The 19,721-nt window shown below is 49.3% G+C and overlaps 8 protein-coding genes across 8 annotated transcripts; 2 read left to right on the forward strand and 6 right to left on the reverse strand.

Annotated features, from left to right (window-relative positions):
- Positions 1 to 907: 907 nt before the first annotated feature.
- Aspvir_001773 (DUF453 domain protein) lies at positions 908 to 2,152 on the reverse strand (the record flags this gene model as incomplete). The annotated part of the gene is made up of 1 exon (XM_043273381.1): positions 908 to 2,152. The coding sequence occupies one exon, from the start codon at positions 2,150 to 2,152 to the stop codon at positions 908 to 910; it is 1,245 nt and encodes a 414-aa protein (XP_043129316.1).
- Positions 2,153 to 3,395: 1,243 nt separating this feature from the next.
- On the reverse strand, positions 3,396 to 4,775 carry Aspvir_001774 (uncharacterized protein; the record flags this gene model as incomplete). The annotated part of the gene is made up of 1 exon (XM_043273382.1): positions 3,396 to 4,775. The coding sequence occupies one exon, from the start codon at positions 4,773 to 4,775 to the stop codon at positions 3,396 to 3,398; it is 1,380 nt and encodes a 459-aa protein (XP_043129317.1).
- Positions 4,776 to 5,132: 357 nt separating this feature from the next.
- cpdS (putative serine carboxypeptidase (CpdS)) lies at positions 5,133 to 6,905 on the reverse strand (the record flags this gene model as incomplete). Its single annotated transcript, XM_043273383.1, has 4 exons — positions 5,133 to 6,010; positions 6,068 to 6,488; positions 6,540 to 6,685; positions 6,731 to 6,905. 4 exons carry the CDS (start codon positions 6,903 to 6,905, stop codon positions 5,133 to 5,135), a joined length of 1,620 nt encoding a protein of 539 aa, XP_043129318.1.
- Positions 6,906 to 12,240: 5,335 nt separating this feature from the next.
- Aspvir_001776 (serine palmitoyltransferase component) lies at positions 12,241 to 13,185 on the forward strand (the record flags this gene model as incomplete). Its single annotated transcript, XM_043273384.1, has 1 exon — positions 12,241 to 13,185. The coding sequence occupies one exon, from the start codon at positions 12,241 to 12,243 to the stop codon at positions 13,183 to 13,185; it is 945 nt and encodes a 314-aa protein (XP_043129319.1).
- Positions 13,186 to 13,263: 78 nt separating this feature from the next.
- On the forward strand, positions 13,264 to 14,076 carry Aspvir_001777 (serine palmitoyltransferase component; the record flags this gene model as incomplete). Its single annotated transcript, XM_043273385.1, has 1 exon — positions 13,264 to 14,076. One exon carries the CDS (start codon positions 13,264 to 13,266, stop codon positions 14,074 to 14,076), a length of 813 nt encoding a protein of 270 aa, XP_043129320.1.
- A 147-nt stretch (positions 14,077 to 14,223) lies between these two features.
- Positions 14,224 to 15,566, reverse strand: Aspvir_001778 (putative aminotransferase; the record flags this gene model as incomplete). Its single annotated transcript, XM_043273386.1, has 3 exons — positions 14,224 to 14,941; positions 15,002 to 15,477; positions 15,534 to 15,566. The coding sequence occupies 3 exons, from the start codon at positions 15,564 to 15,566 to the stop codon at positions 14,224 to 14,226; spliced, it is 1,227 nt and encodes a 408-aa protein (XP_043129321.1).
- Positions 15,567 to 16,092: 526 nt separating this feature from the next.
- Aspvir_001779 (aromatic alcohol reductase) lies at positions 16,093 to 17,028 on the reverse strand (the record flags this gene model as incomplete). The annotated part of the gene is made up of 1 exon (XM_043273387.1): positions 16,093 to 17,028. The coding sequence occupies one exon, from the start codon at positions 17,026 to 17,028 to the stop codon at positions 16,093 to 16,095; it is 936 nt and encodes a 311-aa protein (XP_043129322.1).
- Positions 17,029 to 17,699: 671 nt separating this feature from the next.
- On the reverse strand, positions 17,700 to 19,310 carry Aspvir_001780 (uncharacterized protein; the record flags this gene model as incomplete). The annotated part of the gene is made up of 2 exons (XM_043273388.1): positions 17,700 to 19,203; positions 19,255 to 19,310. The coding sequence occupies 2 exons, from the start codon at positions 19,308 to 19,310 to the stop codon at positions 17,700 to 17,702; spliced, it is 1,560 nt and encodes a 519-aa protein (XP_043129323.1).
- Positions 19,311 to 19,721: the final 411 nt, after the last annotated feature.

The following is a 19,721-nucleotide window of genomic DNA, read 5'->3' on the forward strand; positions in this document are numbered from 1 at the left end:
CAAGATCGCACTCATGGTGTCTGCGTTCACATAGGCCCTTGGATATACGTATGGCTCACAACGAGGATCCACGTCAAGCTCTTCGATACAATGACCTTGGATCCGTGGAATGTATTTCGAGCGGAAGTCCACGAATAGATGGAGCCATCGTAGTCTAGGAAACGCCAGACCATTTAAAATCTTATTCCAATCGTCATTTTCATCCATGACCGTATGAAGACGTGCCCTTTCTACGAAATTGGCGTAAAACTGGCGACGATCTGGTGTAATGGACCGGAATTGACATGCGAGATTATGCCACCGCAAGGGCGGATCGAGATCTTTCCACAGGATGCGCATCACTTCGTAATACCAGCTTTTATTGACTAGACCACAACACAGAAGAGTATATTCTCTTGAACATGATATCTCTTTGTCGCGCTTCGCGTCGTAGAAGCTGTCGTGGTTGCATGGCTCTTCCCCTACCCACGCGATGATAGAACAGAGGATTTCGGGGAGAAGCAGGGCGTGCTGGGAGGCTGTCATAGTGAACCGATAGCTAGTATTGATACTTGACCTTTGAAAGTGCCTAATATATCACCATGAATAGCTAGGGCTAGTCTCAGTCATTCATTGATCTTTATATCTATAGCGTAGGCTTTGTGACTCATCCGCCTAATACTTCCCCGCGGTTTAGGGAGGCGCAACCAGCACTTGTCCTTAACGAGTCTGTCTACTTCGCGTCGGGGATGTATAATCAAGCAAGGAAGCTTCATTTATGATATTATGCAATGGACATATGTACAATAAAATCTCACTAGTCGTACCTCTGTTTTCAAACAATATAAACACATCTCCTGATAATGTGGAAGCCGCTAAACTCGGCGTGGAAACTCCATATTTACAACAATTTATATATTCCACGTGTTCAAGCAGAAGTATCTTTCCAGAAGACACGCCCCTCCATAATCCGACGCGCTGTTCGATAGACCGTCGCACAGCTTAAATGACCTTGGGCATCAAAATCCGCGCTGACCAGCAGATTGCCACTTGCATGGCCTAAAGTAATGCCAGCAGGATCGACTGGCTTGTCGCTCGCCACGTCGGCCACAACAGTGCCGGACACTCTGGCAGCCGTCGCAAGAGCCAAAGCGACGGTGATGGGAACGGCTTTATGCGGTTGGCCGACGGAGAGAGCGCGAACCACCAAATCAACATCATTTGACGTCTGCATCATTCCGGAAGTATACGAATCTGACGGTGACGATACAAGGCAGATCTTGGGAACACTCCCAGGCACCTCCTTCGGTCTCTCAGCCAGTCCCATCTTCACGCCAGCTTGCCGACGGATAGAGTCCAACTGTTGGAGTATAGTAGGATGTGCGTCGATCTCGTCCGGTGCCAGATTCCCTGGAACTCCCAGGTCAGAAGCACGCACAAAAACGCATGGATTGCCCACATCAACACATGATGCGGGAACGTCGTCAAAGCAATCGACAACCTGCCCAGTTGGCAGCAATGTACCCGTCCTGGAGCCTGCAGGGTCAATGAAATCGAGCCGTATTCGAGCGCCTGTTCCGGCCACGCCGTCGATCGCAAAATTACCAGCTGCTGCTGCCTCCCCGTCCACTACAGGGAACGTAGAGCGGATGACCTTTCCCGTGTTGGTATTGAAAATTCGGACAGAGACAGCGTCATTGGCGTCGCCAGCCACAGGGAAGAGACCAGTATCGACTGCATATGGTCCAACCGCACTGATCATATTCCCACAGTTGCTGGAATAATCGACATCCATGTTCTTCACCCCTAGCGAAACAAAGGTGTAATCGACATCAGCATCCGGCCGGTCGGATTTGCTGACCACGCACACCTTGGACAGACTAGAGATGCCACCCCCCATTCCATCTAGTTGACGTCCATATGGATCGGGACTGCCGATGGTACCGCGGACGATGTCATCCCACTGCTGTTGGTCCGACGGGAGATCCTCTTTTCGGAAGAAGATGGCACGCGACGTCCCCCCGCGGTAATACGCTGCTGGAATGCTGTTTTGCCTTTTGGATAATGGAGCTGTGCTAGATATGGAATGTCGATATATTTTTACATTCTGGTGGAGTAGTTTAGAAAAGTGAATGAGCTGCCCGAGGCGTCTAAACAGCATCATAAACCACATGCAAAGGGCTCTTCAATCCTCGTCAAAGACATGAAATATTTATTGGATAGCCGATCAAAGATGAGTAGTGGAGCAAATATCTGGATAGAGTGTTTGATCTCCAACGGCTGTAGCAAATAAATAGTGGAAGTTGCAGGAGAAGGGCTGGTCCAAATTGAAAAGACGTTGATGAGGCGGGAATCCTCCGATCTCGGCACTTTCCTATTTTGTGTATTTGCCGATGGGTTACACTGGTCTTACAGACATCTAGAGTGTTATATGCAAGTTTTGTTCTTTTTCGTAGAACAATCCCGTTGCCTCGGCAGGATATCTATATTCAGGACAAGACGTAAACAAGGACCTAAAGGCATGCTGCAGGATAGCTAAGAATCGGCCCCATGTCACTCTATCCTTGGATAGATCCACACGCGCTGGCCCTGCTGGACCTGCATCCTGGCCATACTCATCGTACCTTTCTTCTTCTTACTCGTCAAATTCATCGTAGTCCTCTTCATAAGCAAAATGAGCCTCTTTGCTAGAAGGGACATTCCACATCGACGATTGCTGCTCTGACCGCCGTTGAGCAGGTGCCCGAGGTCTATTGGAGTGTACACCCTGACCAAACAGTCGATCGTACGATGATGGGTCTGCTCCTATCTACGGTCCAATGGACTGATTCGCTTTCTCTCCATGCAGCTGTTAGTGAGGCTGTTGGAGATGAAGCGCTGTGACCTGATTTATCGGCGACGGGGACTTTGTCAAAGGTCTCGAGAACCACGACTTGACGTGTCCATGCGATTTGCTGTACCATCCTTTAGAACAGTTTCACGAGGATACTAAAGTCCACGGCAAGATCGATACCATCTCTCTCTTTGACAACCCGAGGACGTTGCCAGAGTTGAAGGCCGTAATGGACTGCTTCAACGCCATTGTTGACGACACATCACTGAGCCCAGCAGTGAAGATCATACTCATGGATCCAAATGCTCAGCAAGAGAATAATGTAGCAATTGTCAATCTTCCAAGATGACCCAACCCGCCTCGTCAATTGATACCAGATACTCTTACATCGGCAGTGACAATATCGGATCGAATAGTTGGAAGGATCATTACACGACAGTCTCCAATCTCCCGCTCCCAGATTCGGGGCACCCAAGAGCCAAATTCGACGACACCTGGTGACGAAGACAGAACGATCCCAAGTGCTGGCTGGAGCAGCACTGGAGGAAGCCTTCAAGCTCGATGACTGGCCTCTGCATGTCTGTCACTCTGCATGCAACAACCTTCTGCTCTCCACATCAGCCAGGCGCTCTCTGAGCGTGTGTATTTCATCATCTAATTCCTGAGTTGAGGCAACATAATATTTCCATCTCAGGATCAACGCGGAAATGAGCAACAGCCCAATGGAAACAAGGTACGACCATTGTCCAACCTGCTGAGGATTCTCCTGGGACGGTCCATCGTTGTGAATGTACCATTCGATCCAGGCGACGAACGCAATCAGTGTCAACGGGCTGATGATGATGCTCAGTAACAGTCCGATGAGAATGAGTGAGTCTGCTAATAGACGGAGGCATTCTTTGGCAAATGGCCTACTTAGAACGGAGCGAAACCGGCGCCAAGTAGAGCCCTTGCGTGAAGGGAAATCGTTTTGGCGGGCAAGTGACTTCAATAGACAGAATCCCTCCCGAAAGCTGCTCCGTATGGCCTTGCGTTCTCGCCAAACAACCACCATCTGCACGGACGGGATTCGAGAACTGTAGGGGAAGAACCTTGAGACAAGCAGGATGATGTTCAAGATAACAGTGAAGCCAAGAAGACTGTATATGTAGCGCCGTGAATATACAAACTTGTTCCAGAACGAGTGCGGATGGTCCAGTTCCGAGTGACTGGTCGCAACCCACACGTTCAAAGACGGCTGCTGGCGAAGAATCTGACTGGTGTTGAAGCAAGGGTTGAAGCAGATGTCGCCGAGTTGGCCCCAGAGGGTGTTATTGGAGAATATGCTCCAGACACTATTGTTCCAAGTGGATGTTCGCCATGAGGCTTGCCACCCATCGCTGGATGTTTCGTCGAACGGAGGAAGGTCAGGATAGCAGAACATATACTGGGTCGGTGTGTTTTTTACAGTAGTTGAGTAGATCAACGCGCAAATGGAACCAGCGAACATCAGGATATTCCAGAGGTAGAAGAGGATAACTCGGATGCGCTCTTGCGAGAGAACGCGGGACCAGCATTGCAAGGGCAGAAACACAAGATAGCCTGTGATTACAATAGCATTGACTGCATCGGCATCCAACTCCACAGCGGCTGGCTGGACCGCCACATTGTTTCTCTCCGTGATGAGCTGAGGAAAACTACCCCCGAGGCTGGAATTTCTGGGGAGATATGGGATGGTAACCGGCCCGGGGTCCACGGGCGACGAGGGACTGGCAACGAGAATGAAAGCCTGGATGGCGGCGACTCCTGCGTATGTTGCTGCAGCACCTAGGAGCACGTCGGCCAGCCATCCAGTCCATCGTGTCACGCAGCTGGCCAGAAGAAGAGCGTAGAAGAGATAACGGGGACAGGAATCATAGATGGTGCTGATAGGGTAGAAACAGACGGCTTCCTGGGCGATAAATAGCGGATGTTGCGTGCTCATTCTGGACACGCAGTGCAAAGAGCCAGCAGATATTGACGTATTTCCAAGAATTCATTCTATTTTCAGACTTCCCACCGCTATATACACTGAAAAGGTTGGGAATCATTTTTAACATGTGGAGACTTTGGCGAGTGTGGAGATGGTCTCGGCTCAATGACATCAGACATTTTCCCCATTATGGTCAACATTGGAATTTTCTATAATTCTTCGTAGACGTTCCCATCGATCATGGTACTCTAACAAGTCCTAAATTTTGAAGGTATCCCTTGAGATAGAAAATCTGGCGTCCTGTTGATCCTTCACTCTAACATCGCACCCCTACCGAGCGAGGCTGGTGGCCTGTGAGGCCTGGACTCCCTAAGCAGTATAGGTTCCAGGCGATGACAGGTTGTCAATACGCCCGAGCAGAAATTCCAATTGACGGTAAGCTGCTCCAGGCGTATACTGCGGGATCTCTATTGCGGTGGTCAGCACGAAACATGTAGGCATAGATGATTCTCTCACCGTGGCCAGCCAATAGACTGTTGAAAAGGTCAGGCCGCGCTCAGTCTCAGTGTGCGCCGTGCCCAAATATCCAGCCCCAGCATCCAGAATGTATGGATTCGGCGCAGTAGATGTCCAGAGCTCTGCAAGGCCATAATGATAGGGAACGTAGAGGGGCTCTACAGGCGGCCGCTGGAAGCCCCGTGCACCGTTCCATGTCATATTCCGAATCGTGGCGAGAGATCCGTTCACGAATAGCAGATAATCAAGCCATCCATGTCCGATAAGGACATTGTTGGTACGCTCGATCACACTAGGGAGAGGTCCAAGGGCGCTGGGGACGGATTGGTCGCCTTTAGCAAAGATCTTGTTTTCCCCACAGACGGAATAGTCCGTTGGAGGGACGTGAAGGGCCTTCTGAACATCCGAGCGATTGAAGTAATTGTTGGGACCTCCGGCCAGAGAGGGGAAGCCCATCTCATTCCATAGATACGGACAGAAGTCGGTGAGATGGTAGAAGTTGAAGCAGGGGTTGACATAGTAGGCCGCCTGAACGATTTCATCCCAGAGAGCGCAGTTGTTCTGGAATGGGTCTGGGGCGACGGGGAATTTCTTTGGAGGTGGGAAGGTGATAGCCTCATCCAGAAACTTGTTGTATCCACATTTCTCAGCACGTTCGTTGATATCCTTGACGAAAGTATCATTGAGAGAGAAGACGTTCAGGTACTGGTTCAGGTGGCTGACAGCGGGTGCTACTCGATGTATTAGCCTTGAATAAAATGATCAGACATGACGGAAGATGTTCATACCATATATCATCACTGAATCGTCGTTGATGGATGGATCGTTGATCTGGATGCCCTTCACATTGAAGTACTTTGTATCTTTCTCGTCCAGCATGGCCGAGGCAATGTAAGGAATGTACTGTCCAGCATAGCTTTCCCCAGTAATATACACCTTGCGGCTATGCAGGTTAAATGTATCAACGAAGTGCTTGAACCAGCTCTTGAACTGCCTTGCAACATCCTCTTCATTGTTGACCGTAGAGGGCCCCGGGGAGAAGCCAGTTCCAGGTGGTTGATCCACATAGACCATGTTGGTCAGGTTAGTCCAAGAGTATGGATTGCGGATGGGCTTGTATGTGCCAGATTGCCACAGAAAGGGACCATTTTCCTGCAGCAATCCGTCGAGAGAACTACATCCAGGGCCTCCATTCAACCAGATGGTGATCTGCCGACTGTCAGTCAGGTGCACTAATTTTTATGCTGGGTCTACATCTACCTCGTCCTGTGCATTGGGGTTCTGAGATGGAAAGAACCAGAAGAATAGACTGGAATTCCCAGCTGGCGTGTTGGGAAGGGTACCGGCGTAAGATTCACCCACGTCGAAGTCCACCTCGGGAATGCCCGTGCCATTTACGAGAAATCCTAACAATCATCAGACCAGGAGACTTGTAGGTAGATTAAACGTACGCTGTGTCTTCTTATTCAGATACTTATAGCCTCCGTCATCTGCGACAGTGACAGCCCGGGTCTTTAGATGGCCATGATCTACCTTGATTGGTCTGACAGCTTTGCGATGAGGGCTTTCCAGGGCCAGGGTGGTGCTAGCCACGAGCAGGGTGATTGCACTGACTGCGAAATGCATTCTGGAGTGATTGACAAATAAACAGCAGTTACTTTTGGGAAACCCCATGCTTTTATTTACAAGCAATATTAGTTGTATCCCTTTCCTCTCTACCCTATTAGGAAACACAACACCAAGAAATGTACAGCAAAAGCTTCACCCCACTTGGGAAGCTTGTATGATAGATAATGATCTCCACTGTGTGAATGGGTGAGCCAATCTTGTAATTATGATATCCAGCAGAAGGGTTTATTAGTCTTCTTAATGTTACATCTAATGCTCTGAATGGACCCATACCCCTCTGCTAACCTCACAGCGCTCCGCCGGGGGTCCGACTCATTAATGGACCTGAGAGTGGGATCCAGTATTGCATGATATTGAACCAATAGAATACCTGCTGCTGCCTTGGATGGAGGCCGTGTGCTGATGGTCAGTATTACACTGAATTGCTGGTTATACTTAATTTGCTAGCATTATACCATAGCTGGTCGCATAGCCTACCAGCTTGAAGTACTCCATGCATTATCGATCAGGCACTGAAAATTCGAGTCATTATTGTTGACCTTTTCCCATGAGTAAACCATTAGTGTACAACTCTCGTTGGTCTGGTATTTCTAGGCAAGTTCAGCTTGTGTTTATGTTGAGTAATATATATTTTAGTTCCTGGTTGATAAAGTCGGTCTTTTTTTTATTGTAGCATCATTGGCTTGAGAAATTAAGTAATAGTGTTGCTGAATTCTAGAACTTTTTAAACTTATATTTCTTCTCTAGAATATATTAGTAAAGATAGAAAGTATTATATATATAAATTATATTTAGAATAATTATAGATCTTAATATGAACTGCATCAAGTTAGACACTCAGCGGGGACTTAAATCGAGAGGGTCGATCAGATTTTACCTAGCAATACAACAACCAGCCTCAAGGGAGAGTATTTAAATAAGGATGAAGCAGTTGATTTTGAAGCACGAACTCGCATTACTTGCAATAACAATCCTGAGAATCACGAGTACTCTAAAACCTCCCCATACACTCCGTCTCCCAGTCAAGGACATTCCTACTCGACTCCTGATTCAAATCCGCCGGATGTACCGACTTCACAGAGCAATTTTGCAGAAGGATCGGAAACAGGATCACCTGGCACAATTTGCGCAGGCGGCCGAGCAGAGAAGCACTCTCAGAGAAGATTACTTTAATCGAAAACCCAGCCATCTATTGAAGACGCCCCTAATGGAGCTGAGCATAATGTTTCCAAGGATTTATCCTTCAATGATGACAGCTTTGGAGAGTCAGACATTGGATCTGCCAAAATTTCAAGCAACTGTCGAAGAGGCTTCTGACGATACTGATCATACTGATGACGATACTGGGTATAATGATGACCTTGAGTATCTACTCGACGACCTTGACAATATTAGTTCAGAGCGTGATGAGTCTGGCGTCGAGGACTTTGCAAGTAATCGACCCCCGAAAGACCTGGCGTCCAATCGCGGGGCAACGGACGCGACCGTAGTAATCTGAACCAGCCCAACGAGGAAAATGCAGGCCTGTCTTTTATCTCCGTCCGAAGCTACCAGCGCATACCACCATCTAATGTTGTCTCGATATTCCCAGCATCTGAGTTTTTCCATAGCCCTCTGCAATAAACCTGTTCCCCCTCATCTCAGAAATGATGACATCTCTTCTACGGTCCTTACCCCTGCTCGGACGAAGATGGACATCACTTAACTTCTCGAACCCGAACTTCGTTCGGATACCTGCAAGCCAGGCAATTGAAGAGGAGACCATCCCAGGTTATGTTGCTGCCCGGTACTATCCTACACAAATAGGAGAAATCCTCAAGAACCGATATCAAGTCGTGGGAAAGCTAGGATTTGGAGCTAGCTCAACTGTGTGGCTTGCACGGGACATGGAGTGAGACGCCCATGGAATCCATGTATATGATTATCTTGCCTCTACTCTTTCACTAACTGAAAGTACAGCTGCCGTCGTTATGTTACCCTCAAGATATTCATCAAGTCTGCATCATTAGGGCAGCAACTGGATGACGAGCTCAACATATACAAACGCATTGGAGGGGCCTCACAAAAACATCCAGGTCATAAATATGTCAGATCATTGCTCGACTCATTTGATGTTGATGGACCTGAAGATAAACATCGATGCCTTGTGCATCCTCCATTATGGGAGAGTGTATTAGCTTTTCTATTCCGCAACCCAATACGGAAACTGCCTACACCAGTTTTGGTTGTTGTGCTTCACCGTCTGTTTTTAGCACTGGACTATCTACATACAGAATGCAAGATTATACATACTGGTATGTGCTCCTATTCCGCCTTCTGCTTCTGTTATTTACTTGGGAATGCTATCAGACATTAAGGCGGACAATATTATGTTTGGCATCGCCGATGATTCGGTTTTTAGTGATTTTGAAGAGAATGAGCTTCAGGACCCCAGCCCTAGGAAGGAGCTAGATGGAAGGACAATTTACATTTCCCGGGAACTTAGAATGCCTAAGCAATTAGGTGCCCCGGTTCTATGCGACTTTGGCTCAGCTGTACTCGGTGATGAGAAGCACTTGGAAGACATTCAACCTGATATCTATCGAGCACCAGAGGTAATTTTGGAAGCTCCATGGACATACAGTGTTGATATATGGAATGTTGGATGCATGGTAAGACAACTAGTCTAATAATAGTGGTGCAAAGGTTAAAACTTACGTCGCAGATTTGGAACATTTTCGAAGGCAGGTCCCTGTTCACTGGCCAGGACCCAGAATTTCGGACTTACCGGAGTCGAGCGCACCTTGCTGAAATGATATGTCTTCTCGGCCCGCCGCCACCTAGTCTTCTTGCACGAGGGAATCTGACCCGAAAATTTTTTTCGGAGGAAGGTAAGTCAACTGCCGTCTTATTATCTAAGGCGGGTATTCACTCATTATATCTGACTTTCTAGGTAACTTCTGCGCTGGAATTCCAGTACAAGAACACACTCCGCTCGAAGAGAGGGAAACTACTCTTGAGGGACTGGAAAAGGAGAAGTTTCTCTGCCTCATACGAAAGATGCTACAGTGGGAGCCGGGAAAACGAAGCTCTGCTAAGGAACTAGAAGAGGATGAGTGGTTGCAAACAGAACTACATAAATAGTCTGGAGGTTCATGTACCTACGTCCGTCCTGCCATTGCAGCTCGCGCTGACCAATGAAATATGCATGGAGCTTTTGTGCAGCACCTCCTGGAGACACTAGGGCTCGTCCCAGAGGAAAGGTGAAACACGAGACTGCTCACAGCACTAACATGGGCCCCCTGATTCCTGCACTTAGCTAGCCGCCGGTACATGGGATGGCAACTGGACCAGAGTCTCATGACGTGATCAGGAGAGGATGGGGGAAGGATAGCAGGAAGGATAGCCTAGGCACTCAACCTAGGGAACACCCGATCTGCTTGAGACACCGAGGAGAACCAGTTATGGCTCAAATGCCCTGCGTATATAGGCGACTTGGGGCGAGGAAAAGGAACTGACAGCATTCAAACAGGGCTCACGCCCAGGAACGCAAAGGAGCAGAGATCAGTAAGCAGCTTCACCTAGTGGTACCAGACTCTGCCTCGGACCCGTGGTCTGTCATAACTTTAGGGCTAGATATAGTTAAATAGACAATAAACTTGATTATTAATAAATAATAATGACGTGATCAGCGTATATGTCGCCCATTGATTTGCCTATATAGTTACAACCTTCTGATTGGACGCTAGTGGTCTGAGTGACTGACTTCCAAAGAAAAAAGAATACCACATAGTATGTCCGCATATTTGTATCCGTGAGCACCTTTATCGAACCTATCTATAGAGTGCAAGAATATTTTGCTTCCCCCCCATTTCCCCCCCCCCCCCCCCCCCCCCCCCCCCCCCCACCACTGAAACTGAGAAAACTCGAGTCGAAATCACAACCTTCTCAGGCTTATTATGGCGACTTGGGGTTATGAAGTGAATTAGTGACTGAATACTGGCGTGATGGCTGGATGCTGGAGGACACTTATTCTTGACTCGCTCAACTTGCGATTGATATGTGTGCAATATGGCTGCAACAGCTCCTACGGAAACAATGGAGGATCAGGAAAAGTATGGTGGAAAAGGCGAGAGTGTACTGAATTGCGGACTTGAACACGGAGATAGATGACATTAGAAATTAAAGATACACTGAAAGCCCCTTAGAGATTCGTCGAGACCAGTAGCATTTCGCTACGCTTTTACCGTCGTTTGCTGAGTTTTGTACTCCAATGTACCTTAATGGAACCCGAACTTCTTCCCGGAAAGACTTGATCAAACCGGCTAATTGCTTCCGACCATGTCAGTTTTTCCTCCTCTTTCAGCCTCACTAGTAGTCTATCTTCTCCCGACGACCATGCGAGGCCTTTCCTCGAGGAGTGAGAGTCCGCTGGAGCATCTTCCAAGTCGGGTGAAGAGTCAGTGCTTGATGCGGCATGTGCCCTCGAGGCGACTCGTGATGAAGTGGTCGTTGTGCTCGAGGGAGAATTCAGACACTGAGATAGAGCACCTTCGAACAGCCAGGACAGGAACTGCATCCGGTCCTCTGCTGTCAAAGCAGAAAAGTGAGCCAGAATTGTGGAGAACGATGCGTTCTTGCTGTGTGCCCCCCGAGATAAGCACGCTGACCTCTTTTGAGAACGATTATCGATAACGACAGAGACTTTGTTAACTTTGGGAGATCAGGCTCAGTAGGTAGTGCAACCAGATGCGGTTTTAGTAGGATTCTGTTCTGTAGTTGGGAGACGGCAGCCCTCCAAGATTGCCGGATCTACAGCATGCTCGCTCAGCGAATCTTCCGACCTGGGCGAAATTCGGGCCTGGGAAGCCAGAGGCGGATAATCCTGACCAGTCAAGAAGGAGAGGTCTCCATGAACCGACCCAATGTTGGTTCGTTGTTCAAAAACGTCGTTGCAGGGTTCGCAAACTATATCATCAATGCTTCCAGGGCTTGGGAGATTTTGCAGATGCAGAATGTCCTCGAAGTCGAGGCTACCAGAATCACCGTCGCCAGTTGAGTTCTGGTCCATCACATCCGGTTGCCGAATCATTTAAGCGCTCGACGATGGACCACCAATCCACCATCTAGGTAAACAGACCTCTGGAGGGATTTGTGGTTGCCTGCGTTGCTCAACCAATCACGCAGAAGCATCGGAACTTTCGGAAGTCGGCACGTGAGCATTTGCTGCCTCAGGTTTCTTCCCTGGCACGGGCGGGTATTCCCACCTCCCAAACCCAAACTCCATCAAAATTCCTCACTTTGCTTATCCACCACGGCATCTCTCCTCCACAATCTCGGTTGGTTTCCCATCATGCCACGATGGAAGCGCAAAGAGAAACCCTTGACCAGCGCGACTGGCCCACAAATTTTATCGACAACAGCAGGCGAGACCGGACGGAGCAAATCTGAACCTCACTCGATCGCCCTTACCTCTCTTCGAGCAGTCTCCGGTGAGATCTACAATGCAGCCGAAGCGCAGAGACTCGCCAAGCAGCACGCCGAGTTTGGTCCCCTTGGCGATCCGTCGCATCTCTACGTGAGCAAACACAGCGGGGGCGAAATCCCCGACCCGATCCTCGACGAGCCGCCATACTTTACCGCTCTCACGACCTACATCAGCTTCCTCGTTTTGATCTTCCTCGGCCACTTCCATGACTTTTGCGACAAGTACTTCCGATCTCACACATACAAGCACCTCCGCCCGCAAAATGGCTATGCATCGCTGTACAGCGATTTCGAGAGCTTCTATACACGACGCATGAAGCGGCGGATCAATGACTGTTTCGAGCGACCGACCACCGGGGTTCCAGGGAGATATATCACTTTGTTGGATCAGCAATCGGATGACAAACTCCATTTCCGGCTCACAGGGACGACCACGGACACTTTGAACCTTAGCTCGTACAACTATCTTGGATTTGCGCAGTCCGAGGGTCCCTGTTCCGATCTCGCCGAAGAAACTATTCGTCAAAATGGAATCACTATGGCCGGCTCTGTTGCCGAACCCGGCACACCACAGCTTCATGCCGAGGTCGAGCAACAAGTGGCGCGGTTCGTGGGCAAGGAGGATGCGATTGTCTTTTCCATGGGCTTTGTTACCAATGCCACGATTTTCCCTGCCCTCATGGATAAGGGATGCTTGATCCTCTCGGATGAACTCAATCATGCGTCCATTCGCTTCGGGGCACGTCTCTCGGGAGCTGCCATCCAGGTCTTTGCGCATAACAACATGGCGGATCTGGAGAGACGACTTTGAGAGGCAATCTCCCAGGGCCAACCCCGCACCCACCAGCCCTGGAAGAAGATCCTGGTCTCGGTCGAAGGTCTATATTCTATGGAAGGCACTATGTGCAATCTGCCTCGCATCCTGGAGCTTAAAAAGCGATATAAATTCTACCTCTTCGTTGATGAAGCTCACTCCATCGGCGCGGTCGGGCCTCGTGGGCGGGGAGTCTGCGATTTCTTCAAGGTCGATCCCGCTGAGGTCGACATTCTCATGGGTACATTTACCAAGTCTTTTGGTGCCAATGGTGGGTATATTGCGGCAGACAAGACCCTCATTAAGAAACTCCGTGCCACGAATGCTGGACAAATATTCGGCGAGGCCCCTGCTCCTGCCGTCCTGGCACAGATCTCCTCCTCTTTGCGACTGATCGCCGATGAGGATCCTCTCCACCCGGGTCAGGGCCTGGAACGGGTACAGAGACTTGGGTTCAATTCTCGATATTTGCGACTGGGCCTAAAAAGGCTTGGTTTTATAGTTTACGGACATGATGATTCGCCCATTGTGCCGTTAATGCTGTACAACCCAGCCAAGATGCCAGCATTCTCCCATGAGATGCTACGACGGAAGATCTCTGTCGTGGTGGTGACCTATCCAGCCACCCCACTGGAGCTATCTCGGGCCCGCCTATGTGTTTCTGCTGCTCACACAAAGGATGATCTTGACCACATACTCCGAGTATGTGACGAGGTCGGTGATATTCTGGGCTTAAAGTATTCCACAGGCGTGGCTGGAGGATTAAAAGAACCGCTGCCTCCGGGACTGCGTGTTAGAGATGCCCGGAAACTGATCAGTCCCCCACGCTGGAACGTAGAAGAGGTCATTGAGCGAGGGTCTCGGGATGTACATAATCCTCTCTATTGACCATGGTGCTGGAGGGAGTAAACAAGTAGACACCGCGATACAACATATAGTATGTAATCTTTAGACTTATAATGTTTAGATACTAATTAACGAGGGCATGACAAACAATAATACTTATTTTCCTGACACCAAGAGACTTCAACTTGGTTATTTGCGTTCAGCCAAGGGCACCACCTCATGATCCTCGCTAATGAAAGCTGCCAGCGCCTCCAACGCAGCTTCCAAAGCCTGGGTGCTTTGCCCAAACCCCAGGCGAACATAACCCTTAAACATCTCTCCAAAGCACTTTTGCCCCGGCACGAGTAGCACACCTTTCTTTTCGAGCAGAAGGATACACAGTTCGAGATCATCAATGGGTACGCCGTTTCGACTAAATTTGACAAACCCGACTGGTCCAGCTACTGGGCGTACCCATTCGCAGACCGAAGAATGCTGGTCAATAAATGATTGCACAACCTCTAGATTGTGCTTTGCGAGACCTAGGTTGCGTTTCATCAATTCGCGCAGACGAACAGGCTCGAGGGCCATAGCAGCGATTCTCTCGTCGATCTGGCTAACCGTGATAACCGTATAGGAGCGCGCGTTGAGACAGAGATCGAGAATGGAAGAACTATGAGAAGCTATCCAGCCCACGCGAATCCCGGCGAGGGAAAAGGTCTTTGAGAGTGAGCACGTCACGACTGATTTCTCATATCCAAATGCGAGCAGGGAAGGGGGATATTCGGGGTCCGTCGGCGAGATTGAATGGTACAGTGCGCGATAGATCTCATCGCTGAAGACGATGATGGAGTGTCGCCGGGCCAGGTCGACTATCTTACCAAGAGTTGACTTGGTAATAATGGTGCCTGTGGGGTTCTGAGGGTTGCTGGAGTAGAAGAGCGTTAAATGAATAGAAACGACCTGAGAAAGAAAGGAGACCGCTTACTTCAAGACGATCATCCTGGTATTGGGCTGGATGAGACGCTCTAATTCCTCCATATCCAGCCGCCAATGATTATTCTCGCTTGCTTGCCAGATGCTCACTTCCGCACCCAGACAGGCTGGAAGAGAGTATAACTGAGGGTAAGTTGGATATTGGACAATGACATGATCTCCGGGTCCGATCAGGGCAAAGAACACGATAAAATTTGCCAGCGATGCACCAGGTGTGGTGATGATGTTGCTGGGAGATATGACAGCCTGTGATTCACTGGCGTACAATGCAGCTATATTCATGCGCAGCTCTTCAAGGCCTTTGAAAGATGGACCATAGTTCATTGGCAGTGACAGAGTCGTGGCCAAGGGGTTATCAGCATGTTCAACAGCGTCTTTACCTAGCGAACTGAGCTCCTGGATAGTGACAGGAAGGGAATATGAGTGGGCAAGATTGTGCTTCGCTCCAGGACTGCGAGTCAGAATCCACTATTGCACTCCGATCAGTTTGTTTTCATCTCTACCAGAAATTGCACATCTCTTACATGATCAATCTCAAATGTATCAAGTTTCACCATTGTGAGTATAGTGATGTTGGATTATCAATATTTCATTATCCAAATGACCTCAAAAGTAGAGGTATAGAGCTGATATGTACCCCATATTTATGCATTTACCATATCCTTTGTATTGATGTCATATGACTCATATGTCTCCCACAGGGCGTGCGTTGATTCCCTCCTACGTATGGTTGTGCTGGCAATACGAGACCACATATACGCATTTTGCTGGGCCGATATTAGCCGTAGGTGTAGTGTTCCTCAAGTCTGGACAGGATATTTGCTTCATGCTCACGACCGATGCTCTACATGGAGACATCCTTATCATTCTTTCAGTTGTCCGATGATTAGAATTTTTTATTGTCCCCGTCGCCGGGATATCAAAATACATACGAATAACTATCCGCCGCAGTTCAGACCCCAGGCCGAACCATATCCATAGCAGGTTCGGCCCGGATCGGGATGGGTACTGCGAGCCAGGTGTCAGAGTCTAGGTGTTCTTGTTCAAGTAACACTCGTCTTCATGAGGTAAAGACCTTGACGACTATGCACCATGCTGTAAATGAAGTCGTGCCCATTCCTCCGCAGTCAAAGCATGGATCCCAACCTGACTGTTCCAAGTCTGTGACAGATCCCACGCTACACCACGCCCTTCACCAAAAACGACCTGATATTTGAACAAGGCGTTGTCGGGGTCCCTCGCAAGATCAACCCGAGCAGCCTCCACGGTTCTTATATGCCTGGTAAATTTGCGTCCGGTGATCCTCTCCACTAACTGTGCCAGCTGTTCATAAGTCAAGGTATCTCGAGCGATATAGATCGGCTTGTTACCGAAGACCGAGTCAGTTCTCGAGCCAAGCACAGCCTCAGCAGTAATTTTGCCAATATCCTCCGGTGCTGTTACAGATACCTTGGTATCCAAGCTTCCAAGGGCCACTATGGTATCATCCTTGAAGTTGACGACCCCAAACCAAGGCTCAAACAAGAAACTGGTGAACATGCCAGTCGATATGATCACCCACTTAGTCCGGTTGTGGGAGCGCAGGAGATCCCTCACATCAAGCTGCTCATCGAATAGATCCTGCGCGGAACCTCGTCCGATAGTATCGTAATCCACTCCAAATTGCCACGGCACGTATCGAGGAACTTGAGCCGCCAGAACAGCACGGGTAAGTTTGAGCTGAGTGCCAGAGCCAGCTGCAAAGCCGGTACAGCCGATGATTGTGTCGTATGCACCAAAGATGTCTGAGAGTTGCTTTTCGGAATCTTTGGCAATGTCACCAGGAATAAGTTGCACATTCAGGTTGCGCAGTACCGCGAGCTCCTTGACTTTGTTCGGATGGGTGGATGCGATACTCAAAGGCCGTAGTAAAACAGCAATCGTTGCGCCATCTCGATGAGGATGCTGGGCAAGAGAGTGTAAGACTTGGTTGCCCAGCTCGCCTGCGCCAATAACGAGGATCTTCGCGCGCCCAGCCATGCTCTACTATAAAATAGGATTTTTCAGTGTGCTAAACCAAGCCTTCATATGTGGAGAAGTTGTTGTGATATTTATAACGATATATTACCATGTCAGCCTCGGAATTAAGTTGTTACATCCATACGATTACGCATCCATGTGGACTTTTCAGGGCCCTTGTTGATGTTTTCATGTGTCACCATGCTCGAAACATTCATAGGTCACTACGCCTAGTCAGTCAAATGCAAGTCATGCAACAAGTCTTATTCTTAGTTATGGAATGTTTCTTGGGAAGGCTAGATTGGTAAGCAAGACCCTCATTCGGAGACTTTAGCTAAAAGTTACTTCATCTCCCAATGAAATTCCCTCCGAAGAGAACTCCAACCTTGCTTTCATCGAACCGCCATACTACAAGCATGAGAATTGATGTTATTACGAACAAGTTAATATAGCAGATAACTGTTGCGCCATGGAGCTTGATGCCTTCAAAGCCGGCAAGCTCAACAGCCAGCGGAAACTGGTCTATCATTTAAGCTCGAATATCGGTATTCGTCTTCGTTAAGAATATACATGCATCTCCTGAAGCCGCGGGTAACCATTCGGCGTCTCTCTCTCTGCATTCATGTACTAGTTCCTGGCCCAGAAAACGTATACCCCAGTCGGTTGATTCTGTGAAGCTGGCTGTCAGGCGCTCACCATCCTCCTGCTATGATGAGATTACACCCAGTCCCGAATGCTCGACTGGTAGCGCAATATACACACTCCCCAGCAACTTGGATATACGTCCCTGTAACATGTCCGTCTGCCCAGAAGAGGATCATGGGCAGGTCTCCGGCCGTCCAGTGGTAGACCGTCTCGTCATACCCGATGTGCAGCTTCTCGTCCGCTCGATACTTGTGCATACTCGCTAGTGAACAACCATTAAGACTGGACCCCTGGATGGTCTTCTTAGGATCGGCTTGATGGCACCCGCACTGCACACCGAAAACCCCCTGGCCACCAAAGGGAATGGGCCGAAAGTCGCCAAACTGCGATACTTTGCCCACCAGCTGCCCTCCTGGTGTCCTTTTGATACTGACGGCAATCGTCTCGAGCTCGGCAGCATAATAACAGTTGTTCCCATGCACGTCCTGTTTCAAAACATTCCGCCCCAAATTGCCCATCTTTCTTAGCAGCGGCGAAGGGACGAAGCTCTTGCCCACATCCTTTGCGAGTCCGATGGTAAAGTCCTTGGCCACCGAGCGGACATGTGGATGATTCCGCGGCCGGCGAAGAAGCGCTTCGGCCCAGCCGGATATCATGTAAATGGGCTCACCGTGCTTCGGACCTGCTCCGCGGTCGATCTTAAATTTCACATTTGGCATGTCCTCTGCTCGGTTGAGTCGGGGTTTGCCGTATTCCACAACGCCGATCTGCACCAGCGAATCGTAGAAATTTGCCGCTAGCTCAGCAAAATTCTCAAACGGATTCTCCAGACTCCCCAACAGCTGTCCGTTAAAGCTGTCTGCCAACGCGTACCCTGTGAAGACAGTGTAATGCACTCCGAGCATGGCCGCAATATAGCGTCTCGCCACTCGTTCATAGTAACAAGCATGGGCCATCAGCTCAATCAGGTCGGCGAGACTCACTTCTCCCAGACCGCAGAACTGCGCCAGGCCGAGGATTCGGGCGAGAAGGAGATCATGGTGCGCTGGCGAGCGCAACGACTTGCGGACCATGCTGAGCGCATACCGGCCCAGAACAGTCTTCGCAATAGTCGGCATAAACTGAAAGGGATTGATGCGTTGCAGCATCCATTCGCGATACTCCGCCGGCCACGTTGCTCCTAGGCGCTCGCGGATAGCGGCGCCTTTGGACGGGGAGTTGACATTCACGATGACCGGTTCCTGTAATCCGAATGATTTGAGGCGTCCGGCTGAAAGTCCGAATCGGTCGCGCGCACGACTGATGTCTGTGTATGCGGTGAAGAACAACCTCTCCACTCCGGCTGGAGTCATTATCCATCCGACCCGGGCCGTTTTAGCCTCTTCCTGCGAGGCAGGCATCAGCGGTGTGAGATACCCCAGCTTGGTCAGGCGGACAAAAAGCGTCTGGATCTCCTCAAGGAATTGCTGACAGGCTCGGCGGTCGAGGTAGAACTGGGTGATTTTTACTCCTGCCCCAACGAGCAGTTTGACCGCGGCAGAGAGGGGGTCTCTGTTACTGTGTTAATGGCAGCACCTTGAACATAATGCATTATCTGCTGACCCAGAAGAGAGGGCTTCTCCAACCAACTCAACTGCCAACTCACCGACATCCGCCATTTGGACTGATCAGGCTGGATGATGTCTTGAGCAAAAGTACTCCGTAAGCTGTGCGTGTTGGTTATCGTAGTGGGTCTACTGCGTGGAGACAGGATAGAAAGAGGAATAAAAGGACTCAGGCTGAATGATCAGTTTTAAATAACATTACTGGCCCTCAATTTTGCAGTCCTCAGACTTGTGTTGACGCGCTTGGCCTAAAGAGAGTATAGTGGAAGGTTTAGGCCGCGTGAATACGAGGTTTCCCATTTTAGCGAGCAGCAAACTTCAGACGGTTACTCCAAGGAAGGGAAGAACTTAAGCATTTCTCCCTGTAGATACTCCGTACTCGATAAAGGCTGCAATGGAAACTTATTTAATAGACTGGGTAGGTACAGACCTACAGTGCTATTTTCTTCTCTATATTAGATGGGC

Source organism: Aspergillus viridinutans, assembly GCF_018404265.1.
Source record: "Aspergillus viridinutans IFM 47045 DNA, scaffold_10, whole genome shotgun sequence".
Taxonomy (NCBI): domain Eukaryota; kingdom Fungi; phylum Ascomycota; class Eurotiomycetes; order Eurotiales; family Aspergillaceae; genus Aspergillus; species Aspergillus viridinutans.